This window comes from Taeniopygia guttata, chromosome 13, assembly GCF_048771995.1.
Source record: "Taeniopygia guttata chromosome 13, bTaeGut7.mat, whole genome shotgun sequence".
In the NCBI taxonomy this organism is placed as follows: domain Eukaryota; kingdom Metazoa; phylum Chordata; class Aves; order Passeriformes; family Estrildidae; genus Taeniopygia; species Taeniopygia guttata.
In genome coordinates, this window is record NC_133038.1 from 13,544,235 (window position 1) to 13,560,941 (window position 16,707).

General features: G+C 42.2%; 1 protein-coding gene across 20 annotated transcripts in view; it reads left to right on the top strand.

Moving 5' to 3' along the window:
• TENM2 (teneurin transmembrane protein 2) overlaps positions 1-16,707 on the top strand; it is a 613,377-nt gene that overhangs the window by 478,046 nt on the left and 118,624 nt on the right. For all 20 annotated transcript variants that reach the window (XM_072935329.1, XM_072935331.1, XM_030284000.4 and 17 more), the window contains one exon: positions 12,369-12,482. In XM_072935329.1, the coding sequence (XP_072791430.1) occupies positions 12,369-12,482 (114 nt within the window). The remainder of the gene's footprint in view (positions 1-12,368; positions 12,483-16,707) is intronic.

A 16,707-nucleotide genomic window follows, 5' to 3' on the forward strand; every position in this document is an offset into this window, starting at 1 on the left:
ACTGAGGAGTTCCTAGTCATTTTTCTTCTAAGATGCTGAGGAGCTGCTTTGATATCTGCTTTCAAGCTGAAGCAAATTCTTGAAAAGGAAAAAAAAAGGAAAATAAATTTCATAGTGAAAAGTGAAGCTGAAATGCTAGATAGATTTTTAATATAGTACAGGTTTGGGGGTTTCTTTAAAATTTAGTATTTACTGTTTCATCCATCAAAGGAAAAAAAAAAGATATATAGTCCTGCTTTGATAGCCAGCCAACTGGGTGTAACACACATGAAAAAATAGAACTTGAGTATTAGCAATGAAGTACCAGTGTGTAATTCTAGCTACCATATATATATTATTTTTTGCCCCTTGTAGTGTGAGTTATCTTCTCTTTGAAGGCTAAATCCTGGTTATTTTATTGGTATTACTAAGTAAAGTTGTAACATATATTATGATTGTATTAATCATTTAACATAACTCAGTTATGCCTTACAGAGTGCATGTAATTGAAGGCAAAGGTTACTGAGGGTGCGTAATCTAGCTTGTATTTTATTCTATGATACTTTAATTAGTTGTATACAGTGATGCATATGCTAGTACATTACAGGTCATGTCCAGTTCACCCTGCAGTTTAAGCCATTGAGTCTTTGATGAGTTGCCTTGCTGTTGCCTGTAGAAAACACTGGATTTTCAGGCACTGTTACGATCCTCACTGCTCAAATACTTTAAATGGAGGAGTTCTGAAGTGAAGCTCTCCCCACTGAAGTCAGTGACAGTTTTGACCTTGGTTACAATGGGCCTTGATTTTAAGCAGCCCTTAATGTGCTGCTGAGGAGCATCCTGCTTTGCTGACCTCAGACAGTGCAGAGACTCCTGCAGCATTTCATATGCAAGACAGAAAGCTTCATTACAGTGATCAGGTATCAGATGCTCTGTACATTAAACTGACATCATTTTTCTGTTGTGGACAGCAGCTCCATCTGTAGCAGTGATTTCTGCAATCCCTGCAGTAGTTAGTTTTGGTATACCAAGATCAAATTGAGCCAGTCTTAAAACACTATCTTCTAAAAGGAAATTTGAGACATAAGAGATAAAGAAAATTAATATAAATATTAATATTTAATTGTATATTTGACGTTCCTTAGATTAATCAGGCTGTAGGTGTCCAAATTAAATAAAAATGTTTTCCATTATTCATGGTGCACAGTGCTTGGAGTGGACTTAGACTCTGATGTGCTGTCATGGTGTCTCCTGGGATTTCAGATGCACAGGCAAGCTCTTGTTCCTGTATTGGCTGATGAAATTGTGTAACAGATGTTTTGGTGATGCAACTCATAATCATATATGAACACACATACACACAGAGGAATTCCTTGTGAGATGCCTATTGCTGCAGTCTGGAAACTTGCAGCTCTGGCACTTCAAAATAAGGCAGTGATCTGAAATTAAAATCCTGGCACATGTAACCCTTCACTCATGTGCTTCAATATTGGTGTGATCACACAGAAATCCTGTCCTCACTTGCAGCTTGTATTCCCTTACCAGCTCCGCAATTCTAGAGGATAAGGCACAGATGCAGGAGGGCCAGCTTTTAATCTCTGAAAACTATAAAATCTTGCTCTAAAACTTTTTTCGTTTGAATGTAACATGAGCAAACTTTAGAACAAGATAGGTAAAAGACAAGAAACAATTGTACTAAATCCATTATGGGAAATGACTAACAGGAATCATGTAAGGACAACAGGAAAAAAAATCTCAAAAATGTAACTAAAGTCCAATTTGATAATTGCTTATTTCTTTCAAAATTGCCACTAAAAAGACAACCCACACAAAAGAATATGAGTTACAAGGCAGTAACTGATTGACTATGTAAGACACTTATCAAATTGGTGCATTTTATTTTCATAGGTTTCTATTCTGGCTCCGTAGGACATCTAAATCACCATACATTAATAATGTCAGCCTTTCGAGGCTTATAGAAAGTCTCAATCTGCTTAGATGCTAAATATAATCTGTACCTTCATGTCAATATCAAGATATGATTTAGGCTAAGTTTATATATACACCTTTTGAAGCACATTGTGAAAGAAATATAAACAGCTTATAGTGTTGAAAATGAATTAGAGGCTTTGGGAGAAGAAATCATATTTGCTTTTCATCTTTGGATTTATTTCCTCTTTGTAATGAACTTTTAACTCCAATAATTACTTTGCGTAGAGAGTAAAACCTTAAACGTTATCATTCACGCAGTGTTTTAAATTGTGATTTTATCAGGTGATCAAATTAAACCATTCTGTATCATTTCTATTAAGGGAAGAATACACTTTATGATTAGAAATTGCACTTTTTTTGTACTGTGGATAGAAATTTGACCACTCAGTAATGCAGTTTCACGTCATTCAATGTATGCAAAGGAGTAATAAAGCTAAAAACTATTTTCTTAGCAGTGTGGCTAACAGAGGTTGAGTCAAGGTCTGAATGCTTTGGAACAGTGAGATTATTAAAATCTTGTTCAACATGTTTGTAGAAATTAGGGCAGTTGCAGTTTCAGAAGATGAACGTAGTTGAATAAATGTTTGACGTGATATCCCATAGGTTTATGATCAGTATTAAAAGTAAAGCAGTTACTTTAATTCTTGTAAGTTCAGGCCTCAGTGATTTTCAAGAGTATTTGTGTCTATATTCCTTGAAACACCAGTTTCAAGTCTCATCTGGGTTCTTCCTCCTCTTGGAAACAGAATAAAGACAAGCTGGGTACTTTGTTCATGATAATGGTGTCTTTTAGGTGTGAAATTAAAATTGGATTCAATTTGCTTTGTATTAACACTGAATGCTCACAATTGCTCAAAAATAGAGCAAAATTGAGTTAAGAGCATCCCTTTCTGCTCTTCTAAGCCTATTTCAAAAGTGGCAGTGTTTTGGCAAGGCTGGTAAAGTGGATATTGTATAATGTGATCTGGGATCCCCCAAGCTGAAAGATGCTGTATTGGGTAAATAAAAATATATATACACTTTTCTTATTAGTTACAGTCATCGAGTTCAGATGCAAGACCAAAAAGATTGCAGCCTTGACTCTTGAAATTGCCATAAGAAGTGAGTTCACGTTACACAGTCTCAGGAACTGATTAATCGTGTGCCAGTTCTCTACACTCTGTACAATCTAAAGCCTGTCATGAGAATAAATGAGCAGTGCACTGTATTCTGCTTCTCTTTTAAGGTCTTTGTCATGAGATTCCAGATTCTGAAGGCAGCACGCAATGCTGTTACCCTTCTCATGACAAAAAGATTGCTCAAAGTGGCACAAAATCAAAACATTTCAGTAAAGAGGACTGAGAGGAGCAAAGTCGAGGCCTGAGCCAGGGATCCTTTCTATCCCATCACGGTAGGGGTGGGGAACAAACACCCACCCAAGGTACAGCTCATGTTCCTGGCTGGAACTCTGCTTGCTGGCTTTATCCTGGGAATTGGGAACCTGCTCTTCACATCCTGCACTTCTCCCTACCCCAGAGGAGCTGCAAGCATGTGTAAGCTTTTCAACTATTTTTGGAAGCAGAAAAACTGAAGTTGGAAATAGAGGAATGAACTTTCAAAGCATTGCATAGCAGATAAGCACACAAATCACATTACTCCTAATGGGATTTGTAGGTATATCTTTCATGCTGTGCTTTGAAAATCCATTCCATTCAGTTTATTGACATGCACAGGGAAATAAATCAGTCAGCTTGGAGGGGGGGGGTGATCAATTTGAAAAAAAAACCAAACTTTTTTTGGGTCCCTCTATTTTTTTCTGTGTGAACACAGTGACAGTGAAGCATCTTATAGCCCTTCTTCCATCTCCTTTTCACTCTTTAATAACATTTATTCAAAAGAAAGCAATTAATTCCTAGCAGAAGTTTTCCTGCTGCTGACAATACACTCACTCATAGATAATTTATGATATTTCTATAAGCCCAGTTTCTTGGCTGGCTGCTTTAAAGCAAACATCTTGTTCTAAATAGTTTATTGTCTGAAAGAGTTTACATGCTGAGGATGAAATTATGCCTAAGGATTTCTTTCGAATGTTTAAGATAGTGTGAAGTCAGCTCTGCTTTTCCTCATGTTTTCCAATGGTTCCTGCATTTCCCTGGGGAGCAGAAGGAGCACGGCTGACACCGAGCTCATCCCCCTTCCGCAGCAAGGACTGCCCAAAGCTGAGGGTCTGCCTCCTTTCCCTTCATTCATGTCCCAGAAATGTAGAGACTGGAATTCACATCCCCATGGCTGTGTTTATAGGAACACTCTGGGTGAGAGAAGCCCAGAGCTGGATTCTCTCTGCAGCAGTGAGGAGGCCAGTGGGAATGGCAGCCTGAGATCCCTTACACTGCTTTTTATAAACAGTCCTCATGGCTTCCCTCCTGAAGCCAGAAAATACACTTTCTGTTTCAAAAGTTACAAAACATTGCTGTTGTTGGGCTGTTGTGTTTGGTTTTTTTTTTTCTTAAGTACAAAATTATTGCAGATGTCAGGCACAATTAACAAGAGTATAAACCTGTGGCTAGGTAACATATAGAAGCTTGTTCGTGGGTAACAATAGGAGCTTAATTCAATTGATAGAGAAGTGGGAAAAAAAAACATGCAACAAGATATAAAAATATACAGCAGTGCCATTATAGTTAATGGAATTTTCCATTTTCAGCATTGTAAACTGCAAAGAGTGACTCTGAGAAGTGAGAGGTCTTGTTCAATGTTATGGGCAGGATGAATAACAAAGCAGAATGGTTCTTTATTGTGCTCTCTAGGTATAATACAGACAAGGCTGTTGTTTTAATGAACATGGTGGTATTTGTAAATTCTTGAAGTCGTGGATTTTGATAATGCTTTATATGGAGTTCCCAAATGAACTTTTAATTTAGATTTATTACGAAAATGTAGTGCACAGCAAATAGCACACTGATGATTAAGATGAATTGCTGAGAATGAATGACCTTGAAAGTAAGCCATCTATTTGTTGTTGCATTTCAATGGTCACAGTCAATAAGCAGGATTTTTTGCATGTATTCCAAAAATAAGTATTACATTTACATCAAATCATCTATTTTTGAAATGCTGCTTTAACCTTGCCTACAAACAATTGAATGGTCACAAGCAGAAGAGGCAATGTAATCAAGAATACATCCAAATGTTTTATATGAGCTCTGTAGGATTCTAAGTCATTAATATTAAAACACAGGTTCATAAATATCCTAAGTACTGGTAGTCCAGAGAATGATGTATTTTTTTTAGCTGATCTTTGATCTCTGCTGTCAACCCTGTAATAGTTAAATCCTTATCTGCTGTGGCCCTGAGATGTCCAACAAAATATTCTGAAAATGCATCTCTCGTAATTATAACTGACTCTGCTGTGCTATTAATTAGAGTATTTCCCATTGTACTGATGAATAGATATGCTGGGTTGTGACACCTGCACAAAAGTTGTGGCATATCAGCAATTGCCACTTATGTACTGCATTCTCTGCCTAAAATCGTGCTGCTTCTAGGAAACACTTAGTGGTATAAAAATCCCAGGGTTTGCCTGTGATGTGTCATACTAAACATTCCCTAGATTGCCCGGCCTGGTGGATAGGCAGGGCCATGCTGCATCAACTCATACCAAGCACTTCCAGAAACACTGGGACTGGTGGATACACTCCAGAGTTGTTGTGCACACTCATGCACATTCGTGTTCTTGTGCATGTGTAGCAGCAGCTGCGCTGGGTTAGACACAAGTCAAGCTATCCATTCGTCTCCAGCACCCAAAAATGGTTGTTGCCTTGTAAGAAGGACAAATCATGTATGTACTTTGCCCTACCCATTCTTCAACCTCTGGTCATTCTAGGTCTTTTCTGAGAGGAGGGCTGGTAGCATAACAATATTCCTTACTTTGTTTACCCTTCCCATAATGATTCAATGTTCAATTTACTTGAGATTATCATGTAGACCAAAATTTTCCTTCTGCTTGATATTAGTCAGCTCAGAAGTCATTATTTTACATGTGGAGTTAAAATTACTTTTCTCCAGCATACTTTATTTTATAGGTTTGAACTTCATCTGCCAATTTCTGGCCCAGTTGCTCACTTATTTTATGTCCTTGTGCAGTTTTCGGTCAGGCCTCATCTTGAATAATGCATTATCAGCAGCAGACTGTGCCCCCTTCCCTGCATGGCCTGTTTTCCATTTGGAATTCTATCATAGCTAAGATAGCTTTGGACTTTTTAGAACAGTACTTTAGACTTTCCTGTAGACAATATATCAAAAGTGGCAGATGTCCACCCAGCAAGCCATGTGGCTTTTGTTTTGTTTTAGAGAAAGGCGTGGGAATGTGATCAGTTTTTGTGACATCTCTTGGATACCCTCAGGAGAACTCTGGCATCCTTGTCACAGTCACATGAGGTATTCAATGAAGAATAGAAAGTTCTGACACTTTTGAATTTTCGGAGAGACGTCATTGTTCCTCTAGCAAGGAGAGGTGCTACTTGCTCATGTTGTTTATTTTAAGACTGCTCCTTTTAAGTAGCAGGACTCATATTCTTTGTTAATGGTATTTCAGGCATTTTAATATATGTTTAATGGGTGGATTGCAGGTTAGAGCTCCTGGAGACATTGTCCCTTTCTGCCAATAGCAGAATATGAAAGGGCATTAATATAATTGTGAGCTTTCTTTGACACACCTTCCTCAGTCCTTGTCAAGGACTCCTGTCCCATCCCAGCTTCATCCTGACAGTGTTTGTACTGCCCCCCTGCAAACACGGCTGAAGGCTGGCTGACAAAATTATTAAGCAGAGGGTGCTGCCAGCCTCTGTAAATCATCTGTGATTTATTGAAATCTTTGTCTGGCATATGTGTTGCCAAGTCCAGTCTTTGTGGAAGAGGGCTTTTACAGACTGTCCCCAGTGGTGACATACCTTGTACAAAAAGGAACACATGCAGCGCTGCCCATCCGACAGAGCCTCCCTATGCTCTGTTCAGTGCCTGTTCATTGTAAGGCACATTAGCAAGGAATGGATCTCAATGAGATTTAGTTCAGCAAATTCTGATCATTTGTATGTTTGTGAACTGTCTTTCAACCTCTTCAGATATGAGAGGAGCTGGGAAAGGCTTCTTACTTCCCTTGTCACAGTGACTGGGCACCCGCACTCCTCAGCAGAGCTCTGAAAGCACTGGTCAGAATCAAGGGGAGTTTGCAGCACTGTGCAAGTTTTTGCCATTCAGTTCCCCCATTGCTCTTTCCTGACTTTCAGCCCCCTGCTATTCCTGTCTCGGGCATCTCTTGAGGAGAGGTTGTCAGCTGTGATGGATTGTGCATTCATTCTGTAATGGGGGCAAGTAATCACTGGGGAATAGTCCTAATGCACTCGTTTCACTTGTGACTTGGGCTGAACTTGAACCTCTTTCTCCAGAGAAATAATAAAACTTTAAATTACCATGCTTCTAATCTTCTAAGTAACTGTTATTTTGTGAATAATAATTGAGATCAGTAAGATCAATTTCTGGTATTTCTCAAGTTCTGCTGTAGGATCAAGAAGTAGTAACTAATAAAGGACCATGAGTCTCATCTTAGTAAGATTTAACACAAATAAGCATGCAATAATGTTTTAGTCTTTTTTAATTTTTGGGGGAATACATTTATTCTTTTCAGGTTTTTTGGGTACCCATCTATATTCACCCAGAGGTGTAAAATACTAGATATCCTTTGCTTCATACAAACATTGTAGTGCATTAAAACAACATTCAGACCATGTGAAATAAAAAAATAGATGTCCAAAAAGGTCTTTGAATATAGATGCTATGAAATTACCATTGCCAAGATTTATTAGGTACCGGTTGTTTCATCATGTCCATGATTCATTAGACCTGGCTTGGAAATAATTTTGATGTTGCTGAAAACTACATAATAAATAATAATAAGAGTTGCATCATCATTCACCGCATGGAAAGGAAACTTTGAACATTTCTGCTCCTGTAACACAATGGCCTTTGAACAGCAAATGCGCTTTTAGGGTATGTTTGTTCATGTTGTTTGTGATATAATGGAGTTATCTCTTATTCATATGAAAAGAGGTTGTCCTGCTCCAGACAAACACTGGATACACTTTGTATTCTGACAAAGCCATGCTTGATGGGTTCATTGTGGATTACAGTAATTCGGGGGTTAATAAGCATGACTAGCTGGAAATTAAACTATGGAAACATCTTTAATTCTGTTCAATTGTATAAACTTCCCATCATTTTGAGTTGCTTAGGGAATACTGAATTCTCCAACAAGGAAGCTGTGTGTATTTTACAGACCCTAACTGGGAGGATGCTGTAAGAATGGGGAAATGATGGATCATTAGTCTGAGTATTTCTCCCTTTAAGAAATCAAGTCAAGGGATAAGTGAAAATCCTCATTGTGCTCTGCCTATTGGCAGACACTGAGCTGTACTACAGGGAGATCTGCAGCTCCCAAGGACACCAGAGCTCTCTCCTTTTAGCTGTACAAGGTCGAGAGTGACAAGAGAATAAAGACAAGACAGAGAGCTTCCTGAGCTTGGGAACCATTGTCCTTTAGACAAAACTCTGACTGGAGTGGGCACTGGGTTCATGGCCAAAATGAAAAACCAATGAAAGAGGAATGTGTGGCACTATTGAGTGTAGTGAATTTCAAGATAATTTGCATGTAAGTTTTATCAAATTTCCTGTAGATTTGTGTACCTTTTGGGACTTCTTAAAATAATATGTGATTCACTCTAGCAACTTCTATCTTATGTAAGTCTCAGTCTGATCCTTGGCAGCTCTGCCACCTGGAGTGATGAGCCAGGTCTCTGCTGTTGTTCTTGCCAGGCATGCAGGTTTAGCTTCCAGGTGCTTTTCCTCTCTGTATGTGAATGGTGCTAGAGTAGGAGTGAGAGGTTGATTATTATTTTTTACTTAAACCTCAAAGGTTTTTCTTCAAAATGTATTGTTTCTGAGTTCTCATGGCTTAGAAAATATAAATACACTATTCTGAATTACTAGATGTTAGTGTTAAATGAACTCTATAAATTCTGACAAGCTTAGTGTTTGAAAATCAAGTATAATAGAGAAGAACTTTGAAAATATGCTTAAATGTTGAGGGGGAGGAAAGCAAACACAAAAAAAAAATAACACCTGTAAGTGCTCTGCAAAATATAATTTGTGGATACACAAATTGTTATTGGGAAAAAAAAGCAAAGTCAGTTTCAAACTAGAAAAGCAGAAAAACCAAACGGGCACAAATTGACTAGCCCAAATTTCTCCTCTGAGATGCATGCACTCAACTTCTGCATGGATCCCCACATTTCTAATTAAACGGGCTTCTACTTATTCCTTCGCTGGAGGCATTTTGTTTGATTAACAGAACGAAAGGTTAATCATATAAATTTGCCATCTCACAGCGTTGTGAAGCAGCAGAGAGAAGGTTTCCCCTTGTTCCCCCGCTCGGCTCTGCCGAGCGCGATGCAGACGCGGAGCTTTCCCCTCAGGCCCCTGTGACACACTTTTCTCCACTCCTTCCTGGAGGAAGGGGAACGTTCCTCATGTGTGTGTGTGACTGCAGCTGTCTTAGTGGAAGTTTGTGGATCACCTCATGGCTGTGTGAGCTGTGCAGGAGATTCTCAGTCTCCGCAAGGGACGGAGAAGATGTGCAATTCCCTGCCCCGTTAGGAAGGAGCTCTAATTGCTCCTACCTAACGTGCATCCATGATTAAAACACAGTTATTAATGAAACCACGGTGTGCTTGGAAGCAGATGGATCACAGGTATTTTTTAATACCATGTTAATAAGATCTTTTATAATTCCCTGTCTGAATTTACCTGGTAATTATAAGGTAGCAACTATAATTTCCTTGGACAGACTATTAGTTATGATTTCTTTATCTCTCTGTTGTAAGGACTGGTTCACACTTGAAGCAGCAGGCTTTCATCTCTGCAAGTGACCTACATTTATGGTTACGCTCACAATAAAATAAAAAAAATGCAACCTTGAATAGACACCCTGAGTGTATAAAACACAAAAGTCAGATTCTCCTCTGTGGCTTGTTTGCATTGTAGGGTTTTGAAATTCACTTAATCTTTATGCACTCTTGGCTTTTGGGGCTGGACCAGGTGAATCTGGTGCCTGTGCAGGGAGTGGGAATTGCTGAAAGCACAAACACCCCAAGCTGCTCCTCTGCTGTCCCAGCCCCAGCACAGCTGCCTCTGCTCAGTGGGCCAGTGTGGATAAGATGCAATTTGAGCCTTGTGAATGATTTTTCCATTTCATTTGCCATATTAAAAAAAAAAAAAAAAAAAAAAATCGGTTCCTTGAGATTCTACAGAAAAGGTCTTTTAAAATATTTGTTTTGGCAAGACAAGTCAGTTGTAATTGAATAAATCATTTGATCACACATAAATTTCTTGTGTATTTTCCAAAGATTCTTAAACATTCTGTAGGGATAAATTTTGAGTAGTTTCTTTGCAAAACATCATTTTCAGGTTCATGTCTGGTATTTAACAATATATAACATTGTTAAATATTATATATTATATTATACATAATATAATGCCTGGCTTTAAGGTATTTTTGTTTGGTTTTGTGAGGTACTTTGACATAATAGAAACAAAATTTGCAACTTCAGAGTGAATATGAAATTTGGCAACTGCCCTCTTCACAGAAAAGGTCTCCTGATTTCAGTTACTATTCTTAGACATCTGCTTAGACATTTAGCCATAGGATGTCCAGGGGAAGATTCTTCCTAAGAAAGATGTCTTGCTCCCCTGCTGTTTTTGTAAAAAATACAGAGGTTAAACTCTGCATAGATTGTGTGCTGAGACATTTCCAGGGGTTGGGATAGATGGATTCTGGGGGTGGGGGGTGCTTTTTGTTTTCCTGGGGCTTAGGAACGCACATATGAATCACTCACATCTAAATGGATTCCCTGCATTCTGAGGTTATCTGAGTGGTGGCTCCAGCACTGTAAATGGCAGTTTCTGTGAGAGGTGTTTTGCCTCTCCTATCCCTAACATCTACTCTTTGAACACTTAGTGTGTGGCCACTGCTGGGCTGCTTGTGACCACTATAATCACTTTGAAGTGGATGCAAAATATCTGATAATCTCGTGTGGATCTGACACTGCGGAAGAGAACAATTCTAAGGGTGCCCATAATCGTATTTTTTTCCTGCCTGCAAATTGACAGAGAATCCTCTCAAATACCTTTTGACATAACTGGAAACACTGTTCTCTGTGGTATATAGTTTACATAGATCCTGTGTAAGCAGAAAGATGCAAAGAAAAGGAAAGAAGCAGCTTGGTGGGCTTTATCCCTCACCACTGCTCTACTGTACTGAGAGTGCCATGGGGATAATGTGATGAGAGTATGCAGGTAGCTGTGTTTATACAAGGTGAAGATGCACATAAATCCACTGGCTGAATGATTCAGACCTGTCAAGTCTCATGCATTATGCACAGGACTTATTCAATTAGCCCTGCCACAGTGCCTATAACTCAGGCACTTGTGCAGGGCGTGCTTGGCCCTGCTCCCACTGCTCAGCTCGTGTTGAGGTGCAGCTGCACAGCCTCCAACCTGGCCACAGGGACCTGTGTGGCACAGGGATGGCTGGAGAGCCCATGGCCGTGAGCAGGCAAGCCTTCCCTGCCCGGGGCTGTGCAGGGCTTTTGGGCTCAAAAAACTGGGAGGAGAAAGGAGTGGCACACCCTGGCTCGTTCAGGGAAGCTCCAACTACAGAATGAAGATAGAGGCTCTCTAATGGCTTCACACTGAAAGAGAGTGGGGGTAGGTTGGGTGTTGGGAAGAAGTTCATGCCTGTGAGAGTGGCGAGGCCCTGGCACAGGCTGTCCAGATGAACTGGGGATGCCCCAGCCCTGGAAGCGTTCAAGTGAGGCTGGACAAGGCTTGGAGCAACCTGGCCCAGTGGAAGGAGTCCCTGCCCATGGCAGGGGATTGGAGCTGGATGATCTTTCAGGTTACTTTCAGCCCAAACCATTCTGTGATTCTATTATCCTCATGTATTGATTTAAATAAGTTGTACTAAACACAGAATAATTGCATTACCAAGTCACTACTTTACACAGGGCTAAAGCCAATTTTATAATCAACATATAAATTACCACCTATAATTTAAACTCGGAACCAGTACTTGCAGCAAGTGTTTTTGTTTCCCGAGGTGCAAGCCGGGTAAATGGCCGGAATTTTGTATTTTTGCCTTTTGTATTTCAGATGCGCGTGAGTCACCAAGGATCGCTTTTGTTTATTTGGCACTGGGGAGGGGGAAGGTGGAGGGAGGGGGTGTTTTTTTACCGTGCTGCCGGTTCTCTGAGCACATGCCCGTGCCTGCGAGCCGCGCTGACGGCCTGTGTGTGTCCGTGTGTCCGCAGCCATGCACCTCCTGGGCCTCAACTGGCAGCTGCAACCGGCCGAGCCGCCGACCTTCAACAACGGCCTGCGCCCGCCCGCCGAGGACGGCCCGCCCGCGCCGCCTGCCGGCAGAGGTGGGTCCGCGCCGCGCCCTGGCCCGGCCCAAACAGGCCCGAACAGGCCCGAACAGGCCCGAACAGGCCCAACGTCCCCGAACCGCCCCAAAAGCCCCATTGAACTGCCACAAAACCCCCGCTGAACTGCCAGGAACCGCCCCAAATCCCCCGCTGAACAGCCACGAACTGCCCCAAAACCCCGCTGAACGTCCCCAAAACCCCGCTGAACATCCCCAAAAGCCCCGCTGAACTGCCACGAACTGCCCCAAAACCCCACTGAATGTCCCTGAAATGAACAGGGTCTATGCCTTTATTAATAGTCAGCTCTTTATTAAAAGTCAGCTCTGCAGGGGTCCCAGGGCACGCCAGCAGCTGGAGGTGAAGAGACGTGCAGTCCGCATCCGGAGTCCCAGCAGACCGTTCTCCCCTCTTTCCCTCCTGGCAGCACCAGGAAGAAGTGTCCTCTTGCTCCTGCTTCCCACAGCCCAGTCCAATCTGGTCCTCTGCAGGTTATGGTGACAGGTTAAACACAGACTAGTGATGGGGTTCCCTTTTCCCTAATGAGCACACCCATCCAGCCCCCTCCACTGTGCCCATCTTTTCCATTTAGGGGTGGTTTTCATCCCCAAAACCCCCTCCCATGATTCCACTGGATTATTTTGCATCCAGGTCCTAGTGTAGGCGGGGTTGTAGGTGATTCCCAGGAGCAATTGACTACTTAACGTTTCAATGCCGGTACTTAGCCCAAGCTGAAGTGTCCCAGCCAGGCTATTTTGTTCATAACAGTCCTCAAAAGCCCCGCTGAACAGCCACGAACTGCCCCAAAACCCCGCTGAACGTCCCCAAAAGCCCCGCTGAACTGCCACAAAACCCCAGCTAAATGACCATGAACCACCCAAAACCCCAGCTGAAACTGCCAGGAACCACCCCAAAACCCCGCTGAGTCGCCCCAAGATGCCCAGTGAACCGCCCCAAAATCCCCTGTGAACGGCCATGAACCACCCCAAAACCTCTCTGAACTGCCCCAAAACCCCCACTGAACGGCCACAAGCCGCGCCAAAATGACAGCTGAAATGCCCCAAAACCCCAGCTAAATGACCATGAACTGCCCCAAAACCTCTGCTGAACTGCCCCAAATCCCCCGCTGAACGGCCACGAACTGCCCCAAAACCCCAGCTGAACTGCCCCAAAATGCCCCAAAACCCCACCCAAACTGCTATGAACGGCCCCAAAACGCCACCTGAACCACTACATACTGCCCCAAGACCCCACCACACCACCCCAAAATGCCACCAGACCGCCCCAAAACACCACTGAGCCACCAGAAAACACCCCCAAATGACGCCAAACTACTACAAACAGCCCCGAAATGCCACTGAACCCCAAAATGCCACCAAACTGCCCCCAAACACTGCTTAACCCCCCAAACCACCTCAAAACACTGCCCAACCATCCCAAAACACTGCCAAACCCCTATAAATCGCCCCAAAACGCTGCCAAATAGCCCCAAACTGCCACTAAATCCCCACAGATCACACCAAAACGCTGCCAGACAGCCCCAAAATGTCACCAAACCCCCACAGATTGCCCCAAAACGCTGCTAAACAGCCCCAAAATGCCACCCATCGTCTCCCTCCCGTGGCTCTCAGCATGCCCCATGCTCACACTAATCCTGTGGGTTCTGGTTTATTGCCAGTGAAGTCGTGTTGCCTCAGACACTGGGGAAGTGCTCTCAGAAATGTGCTGTGTTTACTGGCTATGTGCTCTTTTCTCAGGCTTAGAGATCCCAAAGAAAGAGGAGGCTGAGGGAGCTGGGGCTGTTCAGCTTGCAGAGGTGGCTGAGAGGGACCTCATGAATTGTGTAAATATCTGCAGGGAGGGCTCAGAGCATGGACCAGGCTCTTCACAGCCAGCAGAACAGGAGCCAAAGGCGGGAACTGATGCTCAGGAAGCTCCACCTGAACATGAGGCAGAATTCCTGTGCAGTGACCAAGCACTGGATCATATTGGTCCAATCTCCCTCACTGGGGATATTCCAGAACATTCAGGACAGAATCCTGTGCCCTGTGCTCTGGGATGGCCCTGCTGGAGCAGGGGGGTTGGACCACATGACCCACTGTGATCCTTTCCAACCTGACCCGTTCTGGGACTCTGTGAAAAGCTTTGTTTAGTTACCAGTGCATCGTAGTGCTTGAGAGAAGGCAAGGACTGGCTTGCAGCCAGGACCACATCCCTGGTTCTTCTTTCTCAGATTAATTCTAATAGCAAACACCAAGGAGAGCAGAATTTGACCCATGGTAAATGGTCAGTCCTGTGATAATGATGTGAGAAATTAGACAAAAAATGGTTTCTTTTTCTCTTAAATAAAACCTGTGTTCCAGAGGAGGTTGACAAAGACACGGGAGGGGAAAGAAAAAATAAGTAAAACCTAGAACCAAAAATACTTTCTTAAACTGAGAAAATCTGTTAAAAACACAGAGAACTTAGATGTCACAAAAATTATTTTAATCATTTAAATGGAATGCTTTTTACTAGTGAGGTTCAGGGGTTTTCTTTGCTACATCACAGTAAGGTCTTCTCTGGTTATTATAAAAATTATGGGGAGAAGGCAGAACAGAATGTTACAATTAGACAAAGCATCTCCCACACTTTAGTGTGCTGGGATGGTGGATGGCATGACTGGAATAGAAGTCTGAGCACTTGATTTTTGTCAGCTGAAGAATTCTGTTCAGAGGCTGAGCACTGCCTTGCACTCAGGACCTGTGGCTCACGTTAAACTTGGTAATTGCCAAAGCAAGTGTTAGAAGCAAATACTGACACAGGATACTTATATTGGGAAACCAATCAGTTAAAATAGACTTGGAAAAGGAAACAAACTTGTTCTTTTATGAGCTTGATCATTTAATGGATTTGCTTCTGTTTTCAATAAATGCTGCTGCACCTCAGCTTCTCCATGTTTTCCACGGAGGATCTAGTTTTTATTTCCTCCTTGTCATGAAATCCTACATCCTGATAATGCCAAAAACCTGAACATTTTTAGACAAGTGTTCATGGGTTTGGCTTTCATCTCTGACTGGCTGTAGGTCAAAGTGCGTGACCAGCACATCCCTAAGTGCAAGGCAGAACGTTTTCATTGCTGCTGAACTGCCTCCAGGTTGTGCACAGGTGAGAGACCCTGTGGTTTTGGGCAGGAACCTGAAGAGCTCAGGTCGGCAATTATGGCCATTTAGCAGACAACTGCAGGGCTTTAACACCTTTCCTAGTTCCCTCCCTGCAGCTTTTTGTTGCCATCTCTGTGCAAATATAGGGCAGCAGGACTGCAGAATTGGAGTGGGCTCATCTGCCTGGGGCACTTCAGTGCAAATTCTGGCAGTTTATCCCAGCCCCACTCTAATTAGCTTTGTGCATTTGAAGAGGCTGAGATGCTGTTCTGGGAGTGGTAACCTCCTGTAGAGGAGACAAGGAGAGAGAACTGCTGGTTATGTCTTAAATTGCTGCAGTTAGCTCTCCTCGGAGCATGTTGGAAAAGTTTACATGTTCTTCTGACATTTTGTAGAGGGTTGCTGAAATGCAACTTGATAACGTGGGGGAAGGAGGAAGAACAATATTTAGGCAAGTAATCTTCCACAGTGGAATAAAATGAATGACAGGTTTGGATGAACACAAGGAATATCTAGAAGACAAATTCTAAGAGCAGGGAAGGGTGAAAAGTTTTTCTACCTCACCTTTCTTTTTATGTCCAAGTTAATATTGCTATCCCAGCAGTTTTTAGGAAAGCCTCTGACAGCTTTTAACACAACAACCATTTCAGGGCTCTGGCTGTGGAGAGTGACCTTTCTATAATTGACACAACTCAGGATGAAGCCATTCTTTTCAAAACACGGGTCTCCCAAAGAAACCTTTAACCCCTAGTCTGAGAAGGGCCACTTAAACACAAGCTGTGCCTACTCAGCAAGCAAAGCATTTTAAAGTAGAGCAATTGGAAAGGAGAAAAAAAAGAGCAGGTATTCAATTTGATCTGCCTGTTCCTTATTAAGAGACTAAATTCTGGTAGGAAATAATAAAACTGCAATTTAAGGGGAATGTAAATTACTTTATTACTGCATTTTCCTATCTGAATGAAAACAAAATTCACTATTAAGATAACACAGTTTCAGGTTTTTTGTAATTACACACTACATCTCACTAATAGTGGGTATGTCTGAAAGGAGAAGGCAAGTGCAATGGGCAGAAAAATCCTCAG